Source organism: Oncorhynchus gorbuscha, linkage group LG06 (assembly GCF_021184085.1).
Source record: "Oncorhynchus gorbuscha isolate QuinsamMale2020 ecotype Even-year linkage group LG06, OgorEven_v1.0, whole genome shotgun sequence".
Taxonomy (NCBI): domain Eukaryota; kingdom Metazoa; phylum Chordata; class Actinopteri; order Salmoniformes; family Salmonidae; genus Oncorhynchus; species Oncorhynchus gorbuscha.
Genome location: NC_060178.1, coordinates 47,828,362 through 47,854,801, shown reverse-complemented (window position 1 = coordinate 47,854,801; position 26,440 = coordinate 47,828,362). Strand labels below are relative to the sequence as shown.

Genomic DNA, 26,440 nt, shown 5'->3' with positions numbered 1-26,440 from the left:
TTCATCCATAATGTTTCTGATCAGCGATAGATGAACTATACCACCTCCACCTGTTTGCTCAAATCAGAGAATTATGCAAATATACAGACGGAGATTCAGTTGAACAACATCACATTGATTGATTAGGACAAGTCACAGGCTTTTGGTCGGAGTAGGCCTAGGCTAATAAGCCACTGCGAGTGAAGAGCAAAAATAATCCCCTTGTTAAACTACTGTACATAACACACTGGCGAAGTGTTCTGATCTGTGCTAACAAATTATCCAATTAGACAAGATGATCATGAGCAGCACTCACCTCGGCTGACATTTATACAGTCTAATTGTAGTCAAACCAATGTCCAAAATGAGTTTCAGTGAAAAGAAAGAGAAAAGAAAAGAAAAAAAATCGGAGATGGATTAATCAAGACGAGTCCCCGCGCTCGTCTCAAAGCGGCGAAAAATGGTGCTGAAATAGTTGACCGCACGCGGGCAGGCTATTGCTTAAAATGTATTGTAACAATTGGATGACTTTGGGTGTTTCAGTAATAAACCATTTTTAGCAATTGCATTAGCCTACTTTATTCCTATTCCCGCAGTAATTCTTTATAGATCCACACAGTTGTGGTTAAGAAAACAGTGCATGTGGTGGGCTAAGCGACGAGACCGGTGAAGTGACACGCCTCGCCAACTTTAGAACTGCCTGGATGATAGAAGTAATGGCCGCTGCCCAGCAATCATGACTAGGTCGGTTGGCGGAAATAAAAGAAGAGGCTTTGTTGCTGGCAATAATATATAAGTGAAAGTCGACAAAAAGCACACACACACACACACACTTGCATGCACGCGCACACACAGCAACAGGTTCATACCCGCCTATCAGATGTCCTGAATCAAAATGAAAAGCTATCGTGCGTGGATGCACATACAACCCAGTGAGGGGAATCGGTACTTCCCAAACAGCATTAGAGAAAACACTAGGTCCAGGCCGTGATTGATCACAGTGCTGAGCCTTGAAGCCAGAGTTTTATACAGGCAGTTTCACAGAGGCATGGGCACAGCCATACAGCTGGCCAAGACAACAGTCCTCGGGTGAGTGGATATTATGGCTCCTCAGGGGGTACGTAAACGTCAACAGAACCCCAACGTCCCCGACGGAACGTTCACAGCCAGTGGAATCATATTTGGGTGACAGTGGTGTACATGGATTTACGAGTGTGTGCGTGTGTGTGTGTGTGCGCGCAAGTTAGACTGGTAGACTTACGTTGAGTCATTGTCCTTGTCTCCCTTCTCTTTCTTCCGTATCCCGAAGGCCTTCCTGGTACGCTTTTTCAATCCTGAGGAGAAACCAGAGGAGAGAGACAGTTTAGTGTGTTAACAGATCAAACGCAGACTCACACACACAGTCTCACACACAGTCACACACAATCGACAGGCAGCAGCATCAAAGAGCAAAAGTCAGAAACTCCCAGCTGTGAGCCGTGTGTGTATGAGTATGAGGGTGTGTGTGTGTTTACATCAAAAGGTGTCTAGGTATTGTATGTGCGTGAACTTGAGCATATTCATGTTTGTGTATACACATAGTGCATGTGTGTGTCTGTATGTACAGTGTGTGTGTGTGTGTGTCCATCTGCGTGTATTCATAGAGTTCGAGCCAGGTTAAGCTCTCCAGCGTCAGAACAGAGGCCCAGATCTATGGTCCGGTGGATCAAAGGTGAGCTTTTCATCTATTATTTAGTAGAAGAGCACTCTGTGAAGGCTAACACTATCGCGCTGTGAAGGCTAATATTCGTTCACATCTCAAATGGTGCTCATGGCCAATGCAGATGGATGCCTTTCTGTTGATCATTGATCTGTCAAGGCCCCCTCCTCTGATACGGACACTTCCATTAGTACCGAGTCTAAATTCAGACTCTACCCAGTCTAAATCAATACACTGGACCATCAACAGAAATAACTCATAGTATAGCCAATGAGTAGGGAGGAATCTGGCACCTACCTCTGCCTATACTTTATCCTCAATTAATATTTTACAGAGTACAACAGAGCATGGCTGATAAGATAATTGCCTTCACAGCAGAGAAACATTTCTCAGTAAACACAAATCAAGAGTATTCTGCTTCAAGAGATCTGTAACTTGCCGTGATATTAGACTATTAAAACACGAAGTCAGAAGGGAAGCTAACTTGGTTGCTCTCCAAATTCAGTCCTCCGCAGACCAAAGAGGAGCCGACTGAAATGACTTGGAACAGAATATTGAAGCAGCACTGTAAAGATTACTTTCCAACAGCAGACGGAAATTGGCATGATTTCTTTGGGCCATATTAACATTCCAATGTTCCATTCTTACCCAAAATGAAGGCCCAGTTATCTCCCTGCATTTCTGGTCCCAGTATTCAAGCCTCGTCATTCTCTCATGTCTCTCGGTCTGTCCTCTCACGCCTCTACGGTACCTCTCAAACTACAGTGTGACTGACGCGCACTGGTGGACCCAGAGCCTTGAGGTGGGTGTCTGCGCGAAGCAGCCTTGAACACACACACACACACACACACTGTGTCTTTATCCCTAGCCTCTATGTCAGCGCTTGAATTCAACACCGGTGGCTCAACTCATGAATTAAAAACAAATGCGATGGTTGACGAACGGAGAATCAACACAGCACAGGGAGGAGGAAGCCTATCGCCATGCAATCTCCTCAAGCAGTCTAAACACGCCTCGTCTGTAGCATGCAAATTAAACTACCAGTCCAAGAGATACGCGACAAGAGTCAAAATATGCCGCTATGCACGTCTGTTTCTCTCGCTCTTCCTCCTCAGATATACAGTCATCTTAGGTAAGTCTCTGCCTATATCAGTACATACCTGTCCCTGTCTGTCTACAAGCGCTGTGGAGACCTGTCACTACCTACCTACCCGTCTGAGCTGCCTCTGTCCTTCTGGGTGTCTGTCAGTACCTGCCTCTGTCACAGCCTCTGTCCCCGCTGGGTTTGTGGTTGCTTGTCACAGCCTCTGTCCCCACTGGGTTTGTGGTTGCTTGTCACAGCCTCTGTCCCCGCTGGGTTTGTGGTTGCTTGTCACAGCCTCTGTCACAGCCTCTGTCCCCGCTGGGTTTGTGGTTGCTTGTCACAGCTTCTGTCCCCACTGGGTTTGTGGTTGCTTGTCGCAGCCTGACCCTACATGGAACCAAAAAGGGTTCTCCTGGGGACAGCCGAAGAACCATGTCGGATCCCTTTTTTCCAAGAGTGTAGTAGGCCTATGGGTAGTGGGTACTTGCCACTGCCTCACCCTGCCCTGACTAGAGGGGTTTGCTTCTGTGGGTACCCGTCGAAACCCAAATGAGAAATCGATCCGGAGAGGCCTGCTATCATTGATCCTGCTAACATATTCCCCTCTGCATCCTCAGGGCTCAGCCACATAACTATAATTCCCTGGTGCAGTGGAGCTGTATACACACACACACACACACAGGACACACGCACAGGAAGCATAGTAAGTGTCACATATATAGTATCAGTGACTCACACACAGCAAGACCCCCACCACTGTAATAATGGCGCCGGAGAAGGCGGCAGACTTTTTACATATCCCCAACCGATTGTATTTTTTTTTTTTTTATTAGCGGTTTTTGCAACTTATTTTTAAAAGAAATTGTACATAATGTTGCTGCTACCATCTCTTATGACCGAAAATAACTTCTGGACATCAGGACTGTGATTAATCACCACGGACTGGCAGAATCCTTTTTTTCCTTTAACGAGTCTGACGAGCCCAACGCGAACAATATACTGCTTTCTCAGGAACAGGCCCAGATCCACATGATTTGCGTGAAGAGGAGGCAGAGAAAAAAGGGCCAAAGGGCAGGCTGCCTTCTGAGAATTCGTAGACGATCGAATAAACCCCTCACTTCCTTCCATTCCGCAAGCAAACGTGCAATCTGGAGAATAAAATAGATGACCTACGAGCAAAGTTAAACGACCAACGGAACATTCAAAACTGTAACATCTTATGCTTCACGGAGTCATGGCTGAACGACGACACTATCAGCATACAGCTGGCTGGTTATACGCTGTACCGGCAGGATAGAACAGCGGAATCTGGTAAGACAAGGGGCGGAGTGCTATGTACTTCTGTAAATAACAGCTGGTGCACGATATCTAAGGAAGTCTCGAGCTATTGCTCGCCTGAGGTAGAGTATCTCATGATAAGCTGTAGACCACACTATCTACCGAGAGAGTTTTCATCTGTATTCTTCGTAGCTGTTTACATACCACCACAGTCAGAGGCTGGCACTAAGACAGAATTGAATGAGCTGTATTCCGCCATAAGCAAACAAGAAAAACGCTCACCCAGAGGCGGCGCTCCTAGAAGTGGAGGTAAACTTAAATGACCAAATTTCTATCAGCATGTTAAACGTGCAACCAGTGGGGAAAAAACTCTGGACCACCTTTACTCCACACACAGAGACACATACAAAGCTCTGGATCACCTTTACTCCACACACAGAGACACATACAAAGCTCTAGACCATCTTTACTCCACACACAGAGACACATACAAAGCTCTAGACCATCTTTACTCCACACACAGAGACACATACAAAGCTCTAGAGCATCTTTACTCCACACACAGAGACACATACAAAGCTCTAGACCATCTTTACTCCACACACAGAGACACATACAAAGCTCTAGACCACCTTTACTCCACACACAGAGACACGTACAAAGCTCTAGACCATCTTTACTCCACACACAGAGACACATACAAAGCTCTAGACCATCTTTACTCCACACACAGAGACACATACAAAGCTCTAGACCATCTTTACTCCACACACAGAGACACATACAAAGCTCTAGACCACCTTTACTCCACACACAGAGACACATACAAAGCTCTAGACCATCTTTACTCCACACACAGAGACACATACAAAGCTCTAGACCATCTTTACTCCACACACAGAGACACATACAAAGCTCTAGACCATCTTTACTCCACACACAGAGACACATACAAAGCTCTAGACCATCTTTACTCCACACACAGAGACACATACAAAGCTCTAGACCTTCTTTACTCCACACACAGAGACACATACAAAGCACTCCCTCGACCAACATTTGGCAAATCTGACCATAATTATATCCTCCTGATTCCTGCTTACAAGCAAAAAATTAAAGCAGGAAGCACCAGTGACTTGGTCAATAAAAAAAGTGTGGTCAGATGAAGCAGATGCTAAACTACAGGGTGATTTTGCTAGCACAGACTGGAATATAATCCGAGATTCCTTCGATGGCATTGAGGAGTACACCACATCAGACATTGGCTTCTTCATGTGACGACCCTCCCACTCTGTCTTCCGTATTCTCTCTTTGTTCTTGTTTCCTTATTAGGATGCTGGTGGGCGGAGTTGGGAGGGTCGTCAGCTCCATGGGAAACACCTGGGCCCGGTGTGTCCCAGGATAAATACACCACTTCCCCATTCATGGAAGAGACACGCTCCATGCAGACACATTTATAGATTTTGTTGTGTATCTTGGTGGCTTTTGGTTGTTTGCTTTGGCACCTTTCAAAACCCTGCATTATCACATTCATGCATGTAAAACACTCACTTACACTACAGATTACACACACCACTGTATATTGTACTTACATATACTTGATTTAATAAATATGTTTTGTTACTCCTCATCTCTTGTTACGGGCTTTGAGTCGGTTCGTGACAAGTGGATCCGGGATCTTTGAACGTATTGGTTGGTCTCTATGCTTGCTTCGAGGCAAATGGCACTGAAACATGCATGAGAGCACCAGCTGTTCCGGAAGACCTGTAAACAGGTCAACATTCACAAGGCCGCAGGGCCAGACGGATTACCAGGACATGTACTGCGAGCATGCGCTAACCAACTGGCAAGTGTCTTCACTGACATTTTCAACGTTTCCCTGTCTGAGTCTGCAATACCAACATGTTTTAAGCAGACCACCATAGTGCCTGTGCCGCCCAAGAACACTAAGGTAACCTGCCTAAATGACGACCGACCCCCGTAGCACTCACGTAGCCATGAAGTGCTTGTCATGGCTCACATCAACACAATTATCCCAGAAACCCTAGACCCACTCCAATTTGCATACTGCCCCAACAGATCCACAGATGATACAATCTCTATTGCACTTTATATTGCCCTTCCCCACCTGGACAAAAGGAACACCTATGTGTGAATGCTATTCATTGACTACAGCTCAGCGTTCAACACCATAGTGCCCTCAAAGCTCATCAATAAGCTAAGGACCCTGGGACTAAACACCTCCCTCTGCAACTGGATCCCGGACTTCCTGACGGGCCGCCCCAGGTGGTAAGGGTAGGTAACAACACATCCGCCACGCTGATCCTCAACACAGGGGCCCCTCAGGGGTGCGTGCTCAGCTCCCTCCAGTACTCCCTGTTCACTCATGACTGCACTGCCAGGCACGACTCCAACACCATTAAGTTTGCCGATGACACAACAGAGGTAGGCCTAATACCAACAACGACGAGACAGTCTATAGGGAGGAAGTCAGAGACCTAGCTGTGTGGTGCCAGGACAACAACCTCAACCTCTGGTTATGGGCTCGTAAGTTTTTCACTGTAAGGTTACACCTGTAGTATTCGGCGAATGTAATACAATTTGAACCATAGAAATAGTGACCACAACAACTTTGTTCTTCTCTCTCTCTAAACACATTTACTCTACAAACTTGGTCATAACTCTATTTACTGCAATACGTGTTTACGCCACGCATCTACGCTCAAAGCAACAGAGTCTGCCAAAATGCAGTCCTCTGACATTGGGATTGACAACACATGAAGGCCTCCCTCCCCATGCGTAGGGGTTAATTAGTGGATATGAAAATAAGAGTGCCTGGTTAGTGGATGCTAATTAACGACTTAATGGCTTCCGTACCAGAGCTAGCAGACGTGCTAACGTCATTAGTGATCTCTCTTAAAGACACAGTAATGTAAAAGAAGGAAAGGCCACAAACTCCCAGATGATAAGAGAGCAGGAGCGCCACCTAACTATGGATGACATCTGGGCCAATGAGAGGGAGGAGAAAATACACTGCAAAGCAATCATTTCTCTGAATTCCATCGTCTTTGTTATGTCGCCTTTTGATATATATCTTCATCTAAGGTAGCTCTGTTTCTGTCAATCCCCCCCACAGGTGTCTCCAAATCTTGACATCTGTTCCAAAACAAAACAAGTCTCACAACTAATCAGGCCTTAGTTGAAATAGTTGAATGTAGGTTATCTTGGCTTTGACAGGTTGTTGCTAGTTTGCTGCCCTGGAAATTCTGCAGGCACAAAACAGACTAGAAATACAGGTAGCATAGAGAAGATTGAATCTCTCCAAGACTCCAACTGCACCTCCTGGGGCCACACACTGATAGTGATCTACAGTGCTACTCTACAATAGCTATGTTATTACTGTGCTTTACTAGATGTTTGTACCTTGGCTATCTTGTTAGTTCTTTGCTTGTTTCTGGCTTCATGTGTGTCTGGAGTGCATGGGGAGACTAGCGTTGTGTGCCATTCTGTATTCTAAGCAACACAATAGCTTTTATGTATTTATGTCTCGTGTGTCTGGGTTTAACTGTAGTCTGGAGACGTTGACTGTCTATTTCAGACCCTCCAAAGCAAGAAAGCTATGATTGAAAGCATACACACACACACATGCACAATGACACACACATGTGTACACACACACAGTGTTCCACTCTCTTTCCCTCAAGCCGGTGACTGGGCCCATTCAGGGTGCTCTACACTCTCTTTCCCCCAAGCCGGTGACTGGGCCCATTCAGGGTGCTCTACACTCTCTTTCCCTCAAGCCGGTGACTGGGCCCATTCAGGGTGCTCTACACTCTCTTTCCCCCAAGCCGGTGACTGGGCCCATTCAGGGTGCTCTACACTCTCTTTCCCTCAAGCCGGTGACTGGGCCCATTCAGGGTGCTCTACACTCTCTTTCCCCCAAGCCGGTGACTGGGCCCATTCAGGGTGCTCTACACTCTCTTTCCTCCAAGCCGGTGACTGGGCCCATTCAGGGTGCTCTACACTCTCTTTCCCCCAAGCCGGTGACTGGGCCCATTCAGGGTGCTCTACACTCTCTTTCGCCCAAGCCGGTGACTGGGCCCATTCAGGGTGCTCTACACTCTCTTTCCCCCAAGCCGGTGACTGGGCCCATTCAGGGTGCTCTACACTCTCTTTCCCCCAAGCCGGTGACTGGGCCCATTCAGGGTGCTCTACACTCTCTTTCCCCCAAGCCGGTGACTGGGCCCATTCAGGGTGCTCTACACTCTCTTTCCCCCAAGCCGGTGACTGGGCCCATTCAGGGTGCTCTACACTCTCTTTCCCCCAAGCCGGTGACTGGGCCCATTCAGGGTGCTCTACACTCTCTTTCCCTCAAGCCGGTGACTGGGCCCATTCAGGGTGCTCTACACTCTCTTTCCCCCAAGCCGGTGACTGGGCCCATTCAGGGTGCTCTACACTCTCTTTCCCCCAAGCCGGTGACTGGGCCCATTCAGGGTGCTCTACACTCTCTTTCCCCCAAGCCGGTGACTGGGCCCATTCAGGGTGCTCTACACTCTCTTTCCCCCAAGCCGGTGACTGGGCCCATTCAGGGTGCTCTACACTCTCTTTCCCCCAAGCCGGTGACTGGGCCCATTCAGGGTGCTCTACACTCTCTTTCCCCCAAGCCGGTGACTGGGCCCATTCAGGGTGCTCTACACTCTCTTTCCCTCAAGCCGGTGACTGGGCCCATTCAGGGTGCTCTACACTCTCTTTCCCTCAAGCCGGCGACTGGGCCCATTCAGGGTGCTCTACACTCTCTTTCCCCCAAGCTGGTGACTGGGCCCATTCAGGGTGCTCTACACTCTCTTTCCCCCAAGCCGGTGACTGGGCCCATTTAGGGTGCTCTACACTCTCTTTCCCCCAAGCCGGTGACTGGGCCCATTCAGGGTGCTCTACACTCTCTTTCCCTCAAGCCGGTGACTGGGCCCATTCAGGGTGCTCTACACTCTCTTTCCCCCAAGCCGGTGACTGGGCCCATTCAGGGTGCTCTACACTCTCTTTCCCCCAAGCCGGTGACTGGGCCCATTCAGGGTGCTCTACACTCTCTTTCCCCCAAGCCGGTGACTGGGCCCATTCAGGGTGCTCTACACTCTCTTTCCCTCAAGCCGGTGACTGGGCCCATTCAGGGTGCTCTACACTCTCTTTCCCCCAAGCCGGTGACTGGGCCCATTCAGGGTGCTCTACACTCTCTTTCCCTCAAGCCGGTGACTGGGCCCATTCAGGGTGCTCTACACTCTCTTTCCCCAAGCCGGTGACTGGGCCCATTCAGGGTGCTCTACACTCTCTTTCCCTCAAGCCGGTGACTGGGCCCATTCAGGGTGCTCTACACTCTCTTTCCCCCAAGCCGGTGACTGGGCCCATTCAGGGTGCTCTACACTCTCTTTCCCTCAAGCCGGTGACTGGGCCCATTCAGGGTGCTCTACACTCTCTTTCCCTCAAGCCGGTGACTGGGCCCATTCAGGGTGCTCTACACTCTCTTTCCCCCAAGCTGGTGACTGGGCCCATTCAGGGTGCTCTACACTCTCTTTCCCCCAAGCCGGTGACTGGGCCCATTCAGGGTGCTCTACACTCTCTGAAACAGGGACAGTTTTTTCCCCTCTGAAGCAGGGACTGTTTTACAAGCTGGTTTAAAGGGGGACAGCTGGGGAGGCTCTTTATCCACAGTGAACCAGATTCAGGCTGGCCGCCAGGAGGGCTCTCCACACAGACAGGCAGCAGTGAGGGGGAGACGGGTGCTCCTATGCATACTGAGTCGTGAAGAATGGCACACGCCGAGGAAGGAGAGAAACGCAGGTGTCTGGTCACTCAGAGTGGCCATTCTTGGAAGGCGTGAGGTCATTCAGAAACACTTATTCTTGGAAGGTGTGAGGTTATGGAGGTGTTGGGCGGTCACTGGTTCCGAGAGACTATGCTCAGTATCTTAAAAGCATGGTTCTTCAGGAAGGCGTATGGTAGTTAGTAAAAAGGGTGTTTTTGTGGTGATTCATACAGAAGAGAGAATAAGGGATACATAGAAGTGTCCGGTGATTCATACAGGTGTGGTAAGATAAGTAGGGCTGACCCCATTTAGTCGAACGGTCGATTGTTTGTTCGATAGGCTGTTGGTCGACCGACATTTTTGTTGAGGTCGAGTAGTTGCAAATACACACGTATTGCTCATGGCACAGGAGACACCTGTGTGATTTAAGCCTGTCTCAGTGGACTAATCCATTGAGGAGGCCGCGGGGATGCCATGGACCAAGAATAAGGAGACACCTGTGTGATTTAAGCCTGTCTCAGTGGACTAATCCATTGAGGAGGCCGCGGGGATGCCATGGACCAAGAATAAGGAGACACCTGTGTGATTTAAGCCTGTCTCAGTGGACTAATCCATTGAGGAGGCCGCAGGGATGCCATGGACCAAGAATAAGGGGAGTGTGGCTAAGACGAACAAGGTACGTCTCTCTCCAGAATGCGCTCCCTCCCGTCATTTTGTGTGCATTCATTGTTTCAAAACTTAATTGTGTGCATTTCCAACAGACCCTGTGAGACAAATTCACCTTTCAGCAGGACAATAACTTAAAAACACAAGGCCAAATGTAGACTGGATTTGCTTACCAACAAGACATTGAATGCTCCTTAGTGGCCTAGTTACAGTTTTGACTTACTGCCAAAGGTTATTCCAACATATACTGGCTCAGGGGTGTGAAAACTTGTTTCTGTATTTCCTTTTCAATACATAAAACATGTTTTCATTTTCTCATTACGGGGTATTGTGTGTAGATGCGTGAGATTTTGTAAAATATTTCATCCATTTTGAATTGAGTCTAACAACAAAACGTGGGAGAAGTCAAGGGGTGTGAATACTTGGAATACACTGTAGAAGTAGGCCTAGGCTACCTGGACTACATGCAAATGTAGACCTATAAATGTGCCCATTTGGGGATGTCTGATAAGTTAAGTTAAGACCATTAGAAATACACTTCTCAAAAAAATTAAGGGAACACTTAAACAACACAATGTAACACCAAGTCAATCGCACTTCTGTGAAATCAAACTGTCCACTTAGGAAGCAACACTGATTGACAACAAATTTCACATGCTGTTGTGAAATCAGTTCCTATGCTTCCTGGCTGATGTTTTGGTCACTTTTGAATGCTGGCGGTGCTTTCACCCTAGTGGTAGCATGAGACGGAGTCTACAACCCACACAAGTGGCTCAGGTAGTGCAGCTCATACAGGATGGCACATCAATGCGAGCTGTGGCAAGAAGGTTTGCTGTGTCTGTCAGCGTAGTGTCCAGAGCATGGAGAAGCTACCAGGAGACAGGCCAGTACATCAGGAGACGCGGAGGAAGCCGTAGGAGGGCAACAACCCAGCAGCAGGACCGCTACCTCCGCCTTTGTGCAAGGAGGAGCCCTGCAAAATGACCTCCAGCAGGCCACAAATGTGCATGTGTCTGCTCAAACGGTCAGAAACAGACTCCAAACGGTCAGAAACAGACTCCAGACTCCATGAGGGTGGTATGAGGGTCTGACGTCCACAGGTGGGGGTTGTGCTTACAGCCCAACACCGTGCAGGACATTTGGCATTTGCCAGAGAACACCAAGATTGGCAAATTCCCCACTGGCGCCCTGTGCTCTTCACAGATGAAAATAGGTTCACACTGAGCACATGTGACAGACGTGACAGTCTGCAACATCCTCCAGCATGACCGGTTTGGCAGTGGGTCAGTCATGGTGTGGGGTGGCATTTCTTTGGGGGGCCGCACAGCCCTCCATGTGCTCGCCAGAGGTAGCCTGACTGCCATTAGATACCGAGATGAGATCCTCAGACCCCTTGTGAGACCATATGCTGGTGCGGTTGGCCCTGGGTTCGTCCTACTGCAAGACAATGCTAGACCTCATGTGGCTGGAGTGTGTCAGCAGTTCCTGCAAGAGGAAGGCATTGATGCTATGGACTGGCCCGCCCGTTCCCCAGACCTGAATCCAATTGAGCACATCTGGGACATCATGTCTCGCTCCATCCACCAACACCACGTTGCACCACAGACTGTCCAGGAGTTGGCGGATGCTTTAGTCCAGGTCTGGGATGAGATCCCTCAGGAGACCATCCGCCACCTCATCAGGAGCATGCCCAGGCGTTGTACGGAGGTCATACAGGCACGTGGAGGCCACACACACTACTGAACCTCATTTTGACTTGTTTTAAGGACATTACATCAAAGTTGGATCAGCCTGTAGTGTGGTTTTCCACTTTGATTTTGAGTGTGACTCCAAATCCAGACCTCCATGGGTTGATAAATTTGATTTCCATTGATAATTTTTGTGTGATTTTGTTGTCAGCACATTCAACTATGTAAAGAAAAAAGTATTTAATAAGAATATTTCATTCATTCAGATCTAGGATGTGTTATTTTTAGTGTTCCCTTTATATTTTTGAGCAGTGTAGTATCAATATTTTGTAAAGATTAGTTCTACGATTTGCTAGACATGTGGCTCCTGTCACGTTTGAATGACACCATCTGACGAAAGACAATGAGGCTACGGTGTGAAACAGGGGCATCTGAGTCAGAGTATGGGCTGGGGAAGGCCGGGGAGAGCCGGGTTATAGAGGCTGGCAGGGAGGTGTGAAACGGGCATCTGAGTCAGAGTATGGGCTGGGGAAGGCGGGGAGAGCCGGGTTATAGAGGCTGGCAGGGAGGTGTGAAACGGGCATCTGAGTCAGAGTATGGGCTGGGGAAGGCCGGGGAGAGCTGGGTTATAGAGGCTGGCAGGGAGGTTTAAAATGGCTCCAGTGTTGGCATGAGTCATTCCTGTGAGGATGGAGGAGGAGAGAGAGATGCAGCAGGAGACTGGCAGATAGGGCTCTATGCACTAACAAATGTGCAGTCTCACAGACACACACTCAAATGACACACAGACAAGTACGCAGTTACGGCTGCACACACGCACAGCGATTCTCCATTTTGTGACCTGATGCCATGTCTTATGCCCTGCCGTGATATAAAATGAGATCGGGAGACCTGCTGCTTCACCTGAACTCTCTCTTTAAAGATGACTAGAGCAGAGCAGGGGGGCAGAGGAGAAAAAGATGAACATAGAGGAGTGAGAAGATTAGAGGAGGCAGAGTAGAAGAGGAAGATTAGACAGAGAGGCTGCCTTTGCACCTGTCTGTTCTTATTTTCAGAAGACTGAAACCCAGAGAGCTAGAAAGACAGAAAGACAGAGAGAGAGTGAAACAGAGAGAGAGAGAAACTGCAAGACAGAGAGAAACAGTGAGACAGGGAAACAGAAACACAGAGAAACAGGGAAAAGAGAAACACTGAAAGACAGAACAGAGCCCCGGGCAGCAAGCGCCGACTCACTTAGACACGAAAATGGCCGCCAAACTCAGGTCACCAGCCCTACTCACAGTGTGAGAGTGCACTAAGGCTGGCCTCTTACTGTATTGTCCAGGTGGCTGCACTGTCAGCTATGGACAGACACTCTTACTGTACACAAACACGTGTATATGCACACACACACACACACACACACACACACACACACACACACACACACACACACACACACACACACACACACACACACACACACACACACACACACACACACACACACACACACACACACACACACACACACACACACACACACACAGCACCGGCTTTGTCAGTTGCTGAACGGATGCACAGATTCTTAATGACGTGCGGCCGGACACTAAGGAAAGCGCGTCATGATGGGCAGATCCGACTGCACCAGCACACTGACAGTTGACAGCGGACAAAAGGTGTCATGGAATTCCAGGAGGGGGGGGGGACCGGTCATCTGTACACCCACCTTCTTTCTCAGTCTGCAGTCTCTCTTTTTCTCTCTCCATCTTTCTTCTGGTTTCCCCCTAACAGCTGGGAGTCATATCCCGAGGCTCCCTATTACATGCACCAAAGGCTGACATTTTTCACAATTTTCAGCAACATCTGCTTGTTCCATACACCATTCAATGAGCAGCCTGTGTTCGTCAGAACATACTTCACTGCAACTCTCATTATAATAACACCGACTGGTGTGTTTGCACATACTGTCTGCCATACTTTAGAAGACAACTCAACACATTATCAACCATCATTTGCATTCCAGACTATGACGAACTTGTTGGTTGAAGTTGAACTGCACCAGGGCACTGTATTGGTTAGGCCTGTAAATTCTGTCTGTACCATTTTCTCTCGAGATCAAATCCAACTATTCCAGACAGATGCTTCTCCTATTACTAACAAATCAGCCCTGGAGAGTCACGCTCAACAATCGGCTGAACTAGAAGAGGAGAGGGTACCAGTCTTATTTGGGCGGTTGTTCCTTGCTTCACGCTCACTGAGTAGACACAAAACGCTGTGCGCTCCTCAAATTAGTCCCCGGGGCAACATCTATTCTTCACGGTAACCACCCTCGTCTAATACAGAGGGGAGACGAACCTGTTTTGACAGATGAATAACTGGATTCTGGATTGTAAAAAGTTGTCAATATAATATAATGATAATCATTAAAAATACAAAAACAAACAAACAACTGTAAACACATATTCATGAACAATATCCAAATACTTACAAGAATAGAATAAAATATATATATATATGGTAAACTAAACGTGTGCCTGTGTACACCATACAAATAGCAATCGTAAGCTATGCCAAGTGCCCATTTCTCAGTAACAGCAGTGGGTGGATGTACTGGTACTGTAAATATCAGCCAGCCAGCAGTATGAGCGCCGTGATACCTTTATGAGGTCTGCAAGCCTTTACAACATGAATTCCAAACAAAGTGCCCCTAGAGGGGAAACAAGACACATTTTGTTACTCAACAAAATACATTGAAATTGCACACATGAATTTCCCTGGCATGTTGTAACACACACACACCATCTGATAGACACACAGTGACAAAAGAGTGTGCCATTCTCATTCCACAACTCCGACCTTATTGATCCTACACAGCCCTCAGAGGAGTCACGAAAGACAGACGAGAGTATTCTTTGAGCGATAGAAGTAGTTTAACCTTTCACTGAAAAGGCCCAATGATCAGAAAACAGACAACCTTTGCTCTGAGAGAATAGAAGGGACAGACCATGTATAGCCCAAAATAGATTGCATCAGTAGTGCTTTCACATAGATTGCCCATCTCGTGCACCGGTAATGAAAATCTATCCACCTGGTTAGTACATGTCTGAACATTAATCCCTACCTGTACTGCTATTCACATGAGAGAGAGAGACAATGAAACGAGGTCTCCACGTCACAGAGGCACTGTAGAGACAAGAGTAAACAATAACACCCCCCCCCCCCCCCCCCCTCCACAACGTTGCAGTAACATAAAGCATAAACTACTAGATGGGAACCTATGGGGGGGGGGGGGGTTCTGACTACTCATAGAAAAGAAAAAGGGCACTGTATGATAGCATTGGCCTGCCAATCATCATTTTGAGGCATATCAGCAGAAAGCTAAAGCTTAAAACAGTAGGCGAGTGAACCGATTAATCTGTGATGAGGAGAGCAATTAGTGTTTGACTCAGTAAGACAGGGGGGGGGCGTTCGGTCGGTCCAGTGCCAGCTCCTAAACCAGGTGGGAGGATAAGAAGAAGACGAGAGGGAGGCCTGTGAAGTTCTGCTGTGGTCTGGGGCTGAGCGGAGCAATTCACACACCCACACAAAAAAACAAATCAACAAAACATACTCGACCTGTACTTGACCGTAGTTTTATAATGTGACTCAAAAAGACGGTTTGTTGCTCCATTTAGCCAATATTCATGTCTGTAAAGGTAAGGTGGTTTGGTGCCTGGGTCATAGCGGAGTGCTCTGTGTGAGTGAATAGAATAGGCAGCCGCCCTTCAATCTTCTTGTCAATTTCACTTTCTATTCCAGATCAAAGAGCTCAGACCAATCATGTTGAACAGGCTGAATAACATGAACAGGTTAAATGATATATACTTTATTGTCCCTGAAGGAAAATGTTACTTGGACAATAGAGAGTGCTGCTGCTTGTACATAAAAACATAGAATCAATTGACACACCATACACATACAATTTAAACCATCATACACCCCCCCCATTAAGAGCGATGGGCCAGCAATCGAAAGGTTGATGGCTTGAATCCCTGCGCCAACTAGGTAAAGAAAAAAACATCAGCCGATGTGCTCTTGAACAAGGCACTTAACCCTAATTGCTCCTGTAAGTCGCCTGCTAAATTACAAACATTTAAAAAAATATATAAAAATCGGTTGAACGCTCATTAACGTCAAGCAATACAGTGTTTACAGAGCTAAGTGGATATTTCCATGATGCCAGAGAAGTGGAGGATGCAAGAGCTTAGTGGAGTCGACCATAACCAGAGGAAACAAAGACTAGACGAGTTGGATCAGTCTTATATGAGCCTTCTTCTCTGTCACACCTTCATAGCATATTTCTACATATTGGAAGCTACCAGAGGCACAGGACCTGCACAAAATATTGTAGGAAGGCATACGGTTCAATTGAGCGTTGTCCGCTTTTGAATGTGAAAAGGTGAAGGAGTTCACTTCAAACTAAACTGCCTTTTTGAATGCAGTTACTCCACATCCCGTATCCCAATTTAACCCTTGACCCGGTATCTATCCATGGTGCCTAACCAAGGTTATATAAATCCTCTATCTTCCGGTTCCTGCGAGTGGCTGCCTGAGTGACTGTGTCCTTCCAATGGCTTTCTATGTGAATGCCAAATCCTCTCAGGGCTTGCCAACGCGCCGACCAACCAATCACTTAAATTGCTTCACCCCCATATCCTTCATATTAGTGACAGCATGTAGGAACCATAACTGCAGTGTGATGACTGATGATCCAGATCACTCTGCTATTGTTTTAGGCAGTGTGGGAAATATTAATTTACTTAACGGAGGGGAAAATGTGTCATAGACTAGTCTGATTAGCATGTGGATGATTTGTTGGGCTTTTCAAAGGAAACAGCAGATGGTATCTTCCTCTATCCCTCCTTCCCTCACTTGGTCTGCATCCAAGTGTTTACGTGATGGTGGGGCTGAGCGTTTGTGAAAGTGTATCATGGTGTGTGTGTGTGCCATCAAAGGCCCACATGTACATACTACCTCAACTAAACACACACAGGGAGAGGATATCCCTGATGCCATCAAAGGCCCACATGTACATACTACCTCAACTAAACACACACAGGGAGAGGATATCCCTGATGCCATCAAAGGCCCACATGTACATACTACCTCAACTAAACACACACAGGGAGAGGATATCCCTGATGCCATCAAAGGCCCACATGTACATACTACCTCAACTAAACACACACAGGGAGAAGATATCCCTGATCCCATCAAAGGGATGCTGACAAAAAGGGGGACAGAAAACTCTACCCACATGTACATACTACCTCAACTAAACCGGGGCACGCGCACATTGACTCTGAATCGGTACCCCCCTGTATATAGTCTCGCCATTGTTATTTTACTGCTGCTCTTTAATTACTTGTTACTTTTATCTCTTATTCTTATCCGTATTTTTTTCGACCTGCATTGTTGGTTAGGGTCTTGTAAGTAAGCATTTCACTGTAAGGTCCACACCTGTTGTATTCGGCGCATGACAAATACAATTTGATTTGAAGTCAGTAGTATCCATCTACAAAGATGGCACTCCAGCCATGATTGGAAGAGAGAGGGGGCTGGTTGCACGTTTGAAAGAGGACCACCATGATCTGACATCATACCACTGCATCATCCATCAATCTGTCCGGTGTGCCAGTCTGGGGGGAAAAAAAGTATTTTGAGGTCATGACAACGATGATGAAACCGATCAACTTTTTGAGAGCAACATCATCCCTACAACACCGTCTGCTTACGAGGCATTCTGACAGAGGCCTATGTCCGTTTCCTTTCCACTGCACAACAATGTCAGAAGCTCAGCAAAGGCAGGGTTTTGGAATGTGTGTGGGATACATCTGGAGCAAAAGAGTGACAAGGCAACTCAGTTTTCAGAGTTTTGGGAAGATGAGACGATGGAAACAGTTGGATTTTTGACAAACATTACATCACCTGAATGTTAAGCTGCAGGGATGGGTCAACACAGTGTGTGAAATTATAACAGCAGTCTGGGCTTTCCAGAATACATCTTTTTCTTCTCAAGAATGATCTCCAGGGAGAACTTGTCCACCTCTCAATGTTCTGGTGCAGACGCAGGGAGACAAAGACATTCCCAACCATGTTGATTTCATCCAGAAGATGATGGAGAACTTTGGCTCGCTTTGATGACTTGTTGGAAGAAAACTGCTGCTGCTCATCCAGAAACCCTTCTTGGTCGCAAATGTGACAAAATTGTCAAAACCAATGTGGCTTTTAAAGGAGCAGGCTGGTGATTTTGACCGTCACTTTCCGGGTAAAGATGGTGCCTGCAGCGGATGTCCCTGTTCTCGGGAAACTATCACTATACATCCTGCCCATGTTTGGCTCCACATACAGCTGGGAATCAGCCTTCTCCACTATGAACTTCATTCAAAACAAATATCGCACCAGGCTCACCAACGCACACCTGCACCAGTGTTTCAGAGTTGCTCTCAAACCATTTGTGCCAAAGTTCAAAGTTCAAAGCATAGGAGTCAGAAAGTGTAATTTACTCTCATTAATGCAAGGGCAAGGCCCAGAGTGACTTACACATGAATATTGCAATGGCATAGTGTAATTACTCTCATTAATGCAAGGGCAAGGCCCAGAGTGACTTACACATGAATATTGCATGGCATAGTGTAATTACTCTCATTAATGCAAGGGCAAGGCCCAGAGTGACTTACACATGAATATTGCATGGCATAGTGTAATTACTCTCATTAATGCAAGGGCAAGGCCCAGAGTGACTTACACATGAATATTGCATGGCATAGTGTAATTACTCTCATTAATGCAAGGGCAAGGCCCAGAGTGACTTACACATGAATATTGCATGGCATAGTGTAATTACTCTCATTAATGCAAGGGCAAGGCCCAGAGTGACTTACACATGAATATTGCATGGCAACCACTTTTGTTTTTCAGTAATGTTGACGCAATCATGCACATATTTCCATTCAAAAGAAAGTGTGTCTTATTGTCTCATTGAATGTATTTACATTTTATATAACAACAAGTTTCCTAAGTCGTAGACGGCTATGTTTGTTACTACGTTGTACCACAGCGCCAAAAAAAGGATGATATCCATCCAGACCTTTGCCACCTACGAACGCTGAGTACCCCTGCAAATAGAGCATCTTTTGGATGAGATGGTACGGGCTGTTCGCAGCATGAACGTACCGCCGTCCAATCCGCGTGATGCCATTGCGTCGGCATGGACCAACGTCCCTGTGGAACTTTTCAGAACACCTTGTAGAATGCCACAAAGATTTCAGGCTGTTCTGGAGGCCAAGGGTGATCCGACCCGGTACTAAATGTGTGTCCTGAATAAACTGGCCAGTGAGGGTACATCTCCACACTATGAGGTTGGAATAATACTGTGAGAACTATGGTACAGTTTTTGTTGTGTAAAGAGCTGTTTGAAAAGACAGCCTGAAATTTCCACCTGTTTTGGTGGGAGGGAGTTCGGGCCTTCCATGACGCGGTAAACTAGCTCAAGTTTGTATTAGTCATATGAACAGGATACAAATAGTATACACTGTCCGATAACATTCTTACTTGCAGGTTCCTTCTTGACAATGCAACAACATTTTTGCTTAAGTGTAACAAAGGAAGGCACAATTTATAGTATAATATTTATTACAGATGTATCAGGGAAGAGGGGGTTGGGGGCCAAATGTTTAAATTGTGCAGCATTAGCAATATTTAATAAGAGCCTGGTAGGAACAGTTGTGGTGTTCGTGTAGCATGAAGGTGTGTGTGTGTGTGTGTGTGTGTGTGTGTGTGTGTGTGTGTGTGTGTGTGTGTGTGTGTGTGTGTGTGTGTGTGTGTGTGTGTGTGTGTGTGTGTGTGTGTGTGTGTGTGTGTGTGTGTGTGTGTGTGTGTGTGTGTGCATGAGTGAATGCATGTGTGCTAAGGAGCGGCGAGTCAGCGCAGGTGGTCAGTCCAGTTCAAGTGTTCAGCAGTCCGATGGCTTGTAGATAGAAACAGTCTCTCAACCTGTTGGTATCAGACCTCATGCTCCGATACAGTCTGCCTGACAGCAAGGGAGTGAACAGCTTGTGGCTGTGGTGGGATTGATGATGCTACAGTACTTCATCAAGGCAAACCTAACCTTTTCAAGCGGGAGTTCCAAATATCTCTAACCGTCGCCCGTGTGAGTTTTTCATGCGCGTGATGTCAGAATGCTCTCATTGTTCCAAAATCTGATTGTTACGCAACAGGACAGTTACCCGCACTGCACTCAAACCAAGGCACGTTGCCTGCTAATTATCAATAGGCTGTTTGAACATGTCAATTTGAATTGAGGTATGTTCCACCTCCTCCTTAATTCGCGTAATAAGTTGCCCTTTTCACTTTGTTTATGTTTGAGGCTTGACTGAGCAGACAAACTTCTCTCTTCAACTTGAGCCCAAGCACTTCCTGAGTGTTTCCCCAGCTCACGGATGAAGACATTGCGCATCTCTAGTCAGAACAGACCTTGCACAAATGTTTTCCCCCCAGCACATTTTCTGGCTGGCGCCCGCATTGCCTTTGTCTTGAAAATTGGACGTGTGTGTTCCATCAAAGTAAGTGGCTTATTTTCTGTATATCGTGTTGTCGTTTCCGTCAGACCAAAGATGATATAGCAAGGGTCAGTTCACTCAACTGACTTATGGTGCTTTCAAGACAACTGTGAACTCTGGAAAAATACTAGGTAAAATCATGACGTCAATGATCTTCAGGTCGGAAATTCAACGCTCTAGAAAGAGGCCCAATTCCCGAGTTGGAATTCTGAATTGGATGACTGTCCAAACACTGTTTTTTTCCTCAGATTTCCCAGTTGTCTTGAACGTGGCATCAGATTGTAACTTTGGTACCTCAGGGTTGCCAGCTCAGACCCCCCTTTCCAGGGGGTTTATTTTAATTTTGCGCATATCCTTCTCTTGTGTTTGCCCTCATTTATTGATAAATCCCCCATCATAGTAGTAATTCCTGCATCATATCCCCCCACGATACCTTACCACTTCTACCCCCCACAGACTTTAAAACACCCCGAAATGAAATGAACCTTTCTTTGCTGCACCTGAACATATTATACACATGGTTGACAGTTTCAATGTTTCGTAAAGATGGGACAAGATTTCTCCTCAGAAAGCCTGAACAACTAGTACAGTTTATCTTCGTGTCAAAAATGCATTACATATTTTTTTTTATAACAGACATACCTCTCCCCATCTTTACAACAACTTTGTCAATATGACTTGACCATGATAATTGACCATCCAATGTTCCTCTTAGGAGTTCAGCTTCTTCAACTTGTTCAATAGTCACACCCTTTATGCACAAATCTAGTTGAGGTTTAAGTCTAAGAGAATATTTTGAACCAAATACAATGCTTTTGGGTTTAGTTGTATTTAAGACCAGTTTATTGTTAATTACCCATTCTGACACCAACTCCTTGCCAAGAGTCTCAGTGAGCTCACTGGCTTGTAGGTGCTGATGTGTAGAGTGTGCAATCAGCATACATAGTCATTTGAACTTCCTGTAAGACAAGTGGCATTTCATTTGTAAAAAATAGAGAAGAGTAACGGCCCAAGACAACTGCCCTGAGGGATACCACACTGTACATATCTAATGTTAGGGAAGCTTCCATTGAAGAATACTCTGAGTTCTATTGGATAACTAACTCTCCAACCATGTGACGGCAGGTGACGTAAAGCAATAAGTAATTTTTTTCAATACAAAATTATGATCACTAAAATGTAATGCTGCACAAAAATCTAACAATACAGCTCCAACTATCATCTTATTATCCATCACATTCTCTTATCTGAGTCACCGCAGTACAAGTTCCTAAGAGTGCCCTTCCCTATATGCATGCTGAAAGTCAGTAGTTAACTTGTTCTTAAAAAATCTCTCCATCAGTTTACTAAGAACAGGCAGCAAATTGATTGGTCGACCGTCCATGCCTGTGGACACACACATTCCTAAGCTGAGCACCCTCTATTGAAACACATGATCAGACTTCACAGCACATCCTCAACTTTGTGGAGAGAGACCACTTCAGACCTGATCAAAATCAGATCCAGACAAGGAGATTTTTAGGGGATGGACCAAAAGAGCTGTTTGTGGTGTGCTGTCCTGGACATGTATGCAACTGCTGACCAGCAAGGCTAGGAGAGAGAAGAGGACAGGAGGAGATATGAAAAAGACAAAAAGAGTGAAAAATATGGTAGATAGAGGAAGAGAGAGAAAAACAAGCTTTCACATCAGCGTCCACACACAGCTGCCCTCTACCTCAGCACAGCTCGACCAATCACATCCCTCGTAGCTGCCTTGCGAGACGTTCTATTGGTAGAACAGAACACAAGAGAGATAGACTCCATAAGAACAGCATGCTGAGACACATTGTGGCTGGGTTTTGGCTCTGTGTCCTTGTTCAGATTAAACATAATGGAGGAGCAGCTAATGCGAATCAGGGTCATGTTCACATCTAAGCTCCCTTGGGAACAGGAAATTACACTGTTTGTAAAAACAATGAGTAGAATCAGGACACAACGAGGGAGACGCGTCCTGACAGAGCAGAGCCTCACTACGCTGAGGAGACACAGGGATGTGACAGCACACAGCAGCATTTTAAAATGGACGGCTCAACAAGGAAACGACTCCATCTTTAAAGATGAGGCTATTTTCTTCAATCTCTTATTCTCCTTACTAATCTGTCCCTCCCTACCTCACTTCATTTAAATCATTGGCACCACTCCCCAAAATATATATATATATATTTACAGTACCAGTCAAAAGTTTGGACACACAATCATTCAAGTGGTTTTCTTAAAAAAAAAAAAAATTCTCTACCTTGTAGAATAATAGTGAAGATATCAAAACCATGAAATAACACATGTAGTAACCAAATAAAGTGTAAAACAAAGACAAAAACATATTTTAGATTCTTCAAATAGCCACCCTTTGCCTTGATGACTGTATATATACACTGAACATAAAGTATAAATGCAACATGTAAAGTGTTAGTCCCATGTTTCGTAAGCCGAAAGAAAATATCACAGAAATGTTCCCTATGCACAAAACGCTTATTTCTCTCCAATTGTGTGCACAAATGTGTTTTACATCCCTGTTAGTGCTAATTTATCCATTGCCAAGATAATCAAACCACCTGACAGGTGTGGTATTTCAAGAAGCTGATTAAACGGCATGATCATTACACAGATGCACCTTGTGCTGGGGACAATAAAAGGCCAATCTAAAATGTGCAGTTTGTCACAACACAATGCCACAGATATCTCAAGTTTTGAGGGAGTGTGCAAATGGCATGCTGACTAAAGGAATGTCCACCAGAGCTGTTGCCAGATAATTTAATGTTCATTTCTCTACAAGAAGCCACCTCCAAGGTTATAGTCGAATTTGGCAATATGTCCAACTAGCCACACAACTGCAGACCATGTGCAACCATGCCAACCCAGGACCTCCACATCCGACTTCCTCACCTGCGGGATTGTCGTGAGACCAGAGAAGCTCTTCACGGATGATTCCCGGTTTCAACTGAACCAGGCAGATGGTAGACAACATGTATTGGGTTGTGTGAGCGAGCGGTTTGCTGATGTCAACGCTGTGAACAGAATGCCCCATGGTGGAGGTGGGGTTATGGTATGGGCAGGCATAAGCTCCCGACAACAAACACAATTACAGTTTATCGATGGCATTTTGAATAAACAGAGATACCGTGACAAGATCCTGAGGCCCATTGTCTTGCCATTCATCTGCCACCATCACCTCATGTTTCAGCATGATAATGCATGGCCCCATGTCACTAGGATCTTTACACAATTCCTGGAAGCTGAAAATGCACTAGTTCTTCCATGGCCTGCATACTCACCATTGAGCTTCTTTGGGATGATCTGGATCAATGTGTGCTAACAGAGTGATCCAGTTCCCACCAATATCCAGCAATTTCACACAGCTATTGAAGAGGAGTGGGACAACATTCCACAGGCCACAATCAACAGCCTGATCAACTCTATGCGAAGGAGATGTGTCGAGCTGCATGAGGCAAATGGTGGTCACACCGGTATACTGACTAGTGTTCTGATCCATGTGCCTATTTGTTTTTAGAAGATATCTGTGACCAACAAATTATTTATTTTTTTAACCAGGTAGGCTAGTTGAGAACAAGTTCTCATTTGCAACTGCGACCTGGCCAAGATAAAGCATAGCAGTGTGAACAGACAACACAGAGTTACACATGGAGTAAACAATTAACAAGTCAATAACACAGTAGAAAAAAGGGGGAGTCTATATACATTGTGTGCAAAAGGCATGAGGTAGGCGAATAATTACAATTTTGCAGATTAGCACTGGAGTGATAAATGATCAGATGGTCATGTACAGGTAGAGATATTGGTGTGCAAAAGAGCAGAAAAGTAAATAAATAAAAACAGTATAAAAACAGTATGGGAATGCATATCTCTATTCCCAGTCATGTGAATTTCATAGATTAAGGTCAAATGAATTTATTGCAATTGACCGGTTTCCTCATATGAAGCGTAACACAGTAAACTCTTTTAAATTGTTGCATGTTGCGTTTATATTTTTGTCCAGTATATATGGATACACACACACACTGTACAAAGCATTAGGAAAAGCTGCTCTTTCCATGACAGACTGAACAGGTGAATCCAGGTGAAAGCTATGGTCCCATATTGACGTCACTTGTTAAATCCACTTCAAAACAGTGTAGATGAAAGGGGAGGAGACACGTTAATAAAGAAGGATTTTTAAGCCTTGATACAATTGAGGCATGGATTGTGTACATGTGCCTTTCAGAGGGTGAACGGGCAAAACAGTGTTTTTACTGTAAGTGTCATTGAACAGGGTAGTAGGTGCCAGGTTTAAGTGTGTCAAGAACTGCAACGGTGGTGGGGTTTTCATACTCAACAGTTTCCCGTGTGTATCAAGAATGATCCACCACCCAAAGTTAATCCAGCCAACTTGACACAACTGTGGGAAGCATGGGAGTCAACAAGAGCCAGCATCCCCATAGAACGCTTTTGACACCTTGTAGGGTCCATGCTCCGACAAATTGAGGCTGTTCTGAGGGCAAAAGGGGGTGCAACTCAATATTTGGAAAGGTGTTGCTAATGTTTTGTACATTCAGTACAGTACCATCAGAAAATACACATACTCCTTGACATTCCACATTTTGTTGTGCTACAGACTGAATTCAAAATGTATGAACTATTTTCTCCCCACACTCATCTACTCATAACACATCATAATGACAATTGGAAAACATGTTTGCAAAATGTATAGAAAATTAAAAACAGAAATATCCAGCACTTTGTAGAAGCACCTCTGACAGCAATTACAGCTGTGAGTGTTTTTGGGTAAGTCTTTAAGAGCTTTGCACACCTGGATTGTACAATATTTTACATTATCCTTCAAGCTCTGTCAAGTTGATTATTGCAAGACAGCCACTTTCAAGTCTTGCCATAGAGTTTCAAGCCAATTTAAGTCAAAACTGTAACTAGGCCTCTCGGGAACATTCACTGTCATCTTGCTAAGCTACTCCAGTGTACATGTGGCCTTGTGTTGTAGGTTATTGTCCTGCTGAAAGGTGAATTCGTCTCCCAGTGTCTGTTGGAAAGCAGACTGAACCAGGTTTCCTCTCGGATTTTGCCTGTGCTTATAGCTGTATTCCGTTTCTTTTCATTGTAAGAAACTCCCTAGTCCTTGCCGATGACAAGCATACCCATAACATGATGTAGCCACCAGCATGTTTGAAAATATGAAGAGTGGTACTCAATGATGTGTTGTGTTGTGTTGGATTTTCATCAAACATAATGCTTTCTATTCAGGACAAAAAAAAAGTTAATTTCTTTGCCACATATTTTGCAGTGTTACTTAAGTGTCTTGTGCGAAACACAATGCATGTTTTGGAATATTTTTATTCTGTACAGGCTTCCTTCTTTTCTATTTTCTCTTTGTCATTTAGGTTAGTATTGTGGAGTAACTGCAATGTTATTGATCCATCCTCAGTTATCCTATCACAGCCATTAAACTGTCTAACTGTTTTAAAGTCACCATTGGCTTCATGGTGAAATCCCTGAACAGTTTCCTTCCTCTTCCTCTCTGGCAACTGAGTTAGGAAGGGAGCCTGTATCTTTGTAGTCTGCTACTTTTCTTTACCCATCTAAGTGCCCTTCTTTTCAAGGCATTGGAAAACCTTCCTGGTC

At 45.6% G+C, this 26,440-nt stretch overlaps 1 protein-coding gene across 1 annotated transcript in view; it reads right to left on the bottom strand.

The window, feature by feature from the left end:
* LOC124038037 (SH3-containing GRB2-like protein 3-interacting protein 1) overlaps positions 1-26,440 on the bottom strand; it is a 125,022-nt gene that overhangs the window by 38,786 nt on the left and 59,796 nt on the right. The window contains 1 exon segment of the mRNA XM_046353414.1: positions 1,241-1,313. Coding sequence (XP_046209370.1) covers positions 1,241-1,313 — 73 coding nt within the window.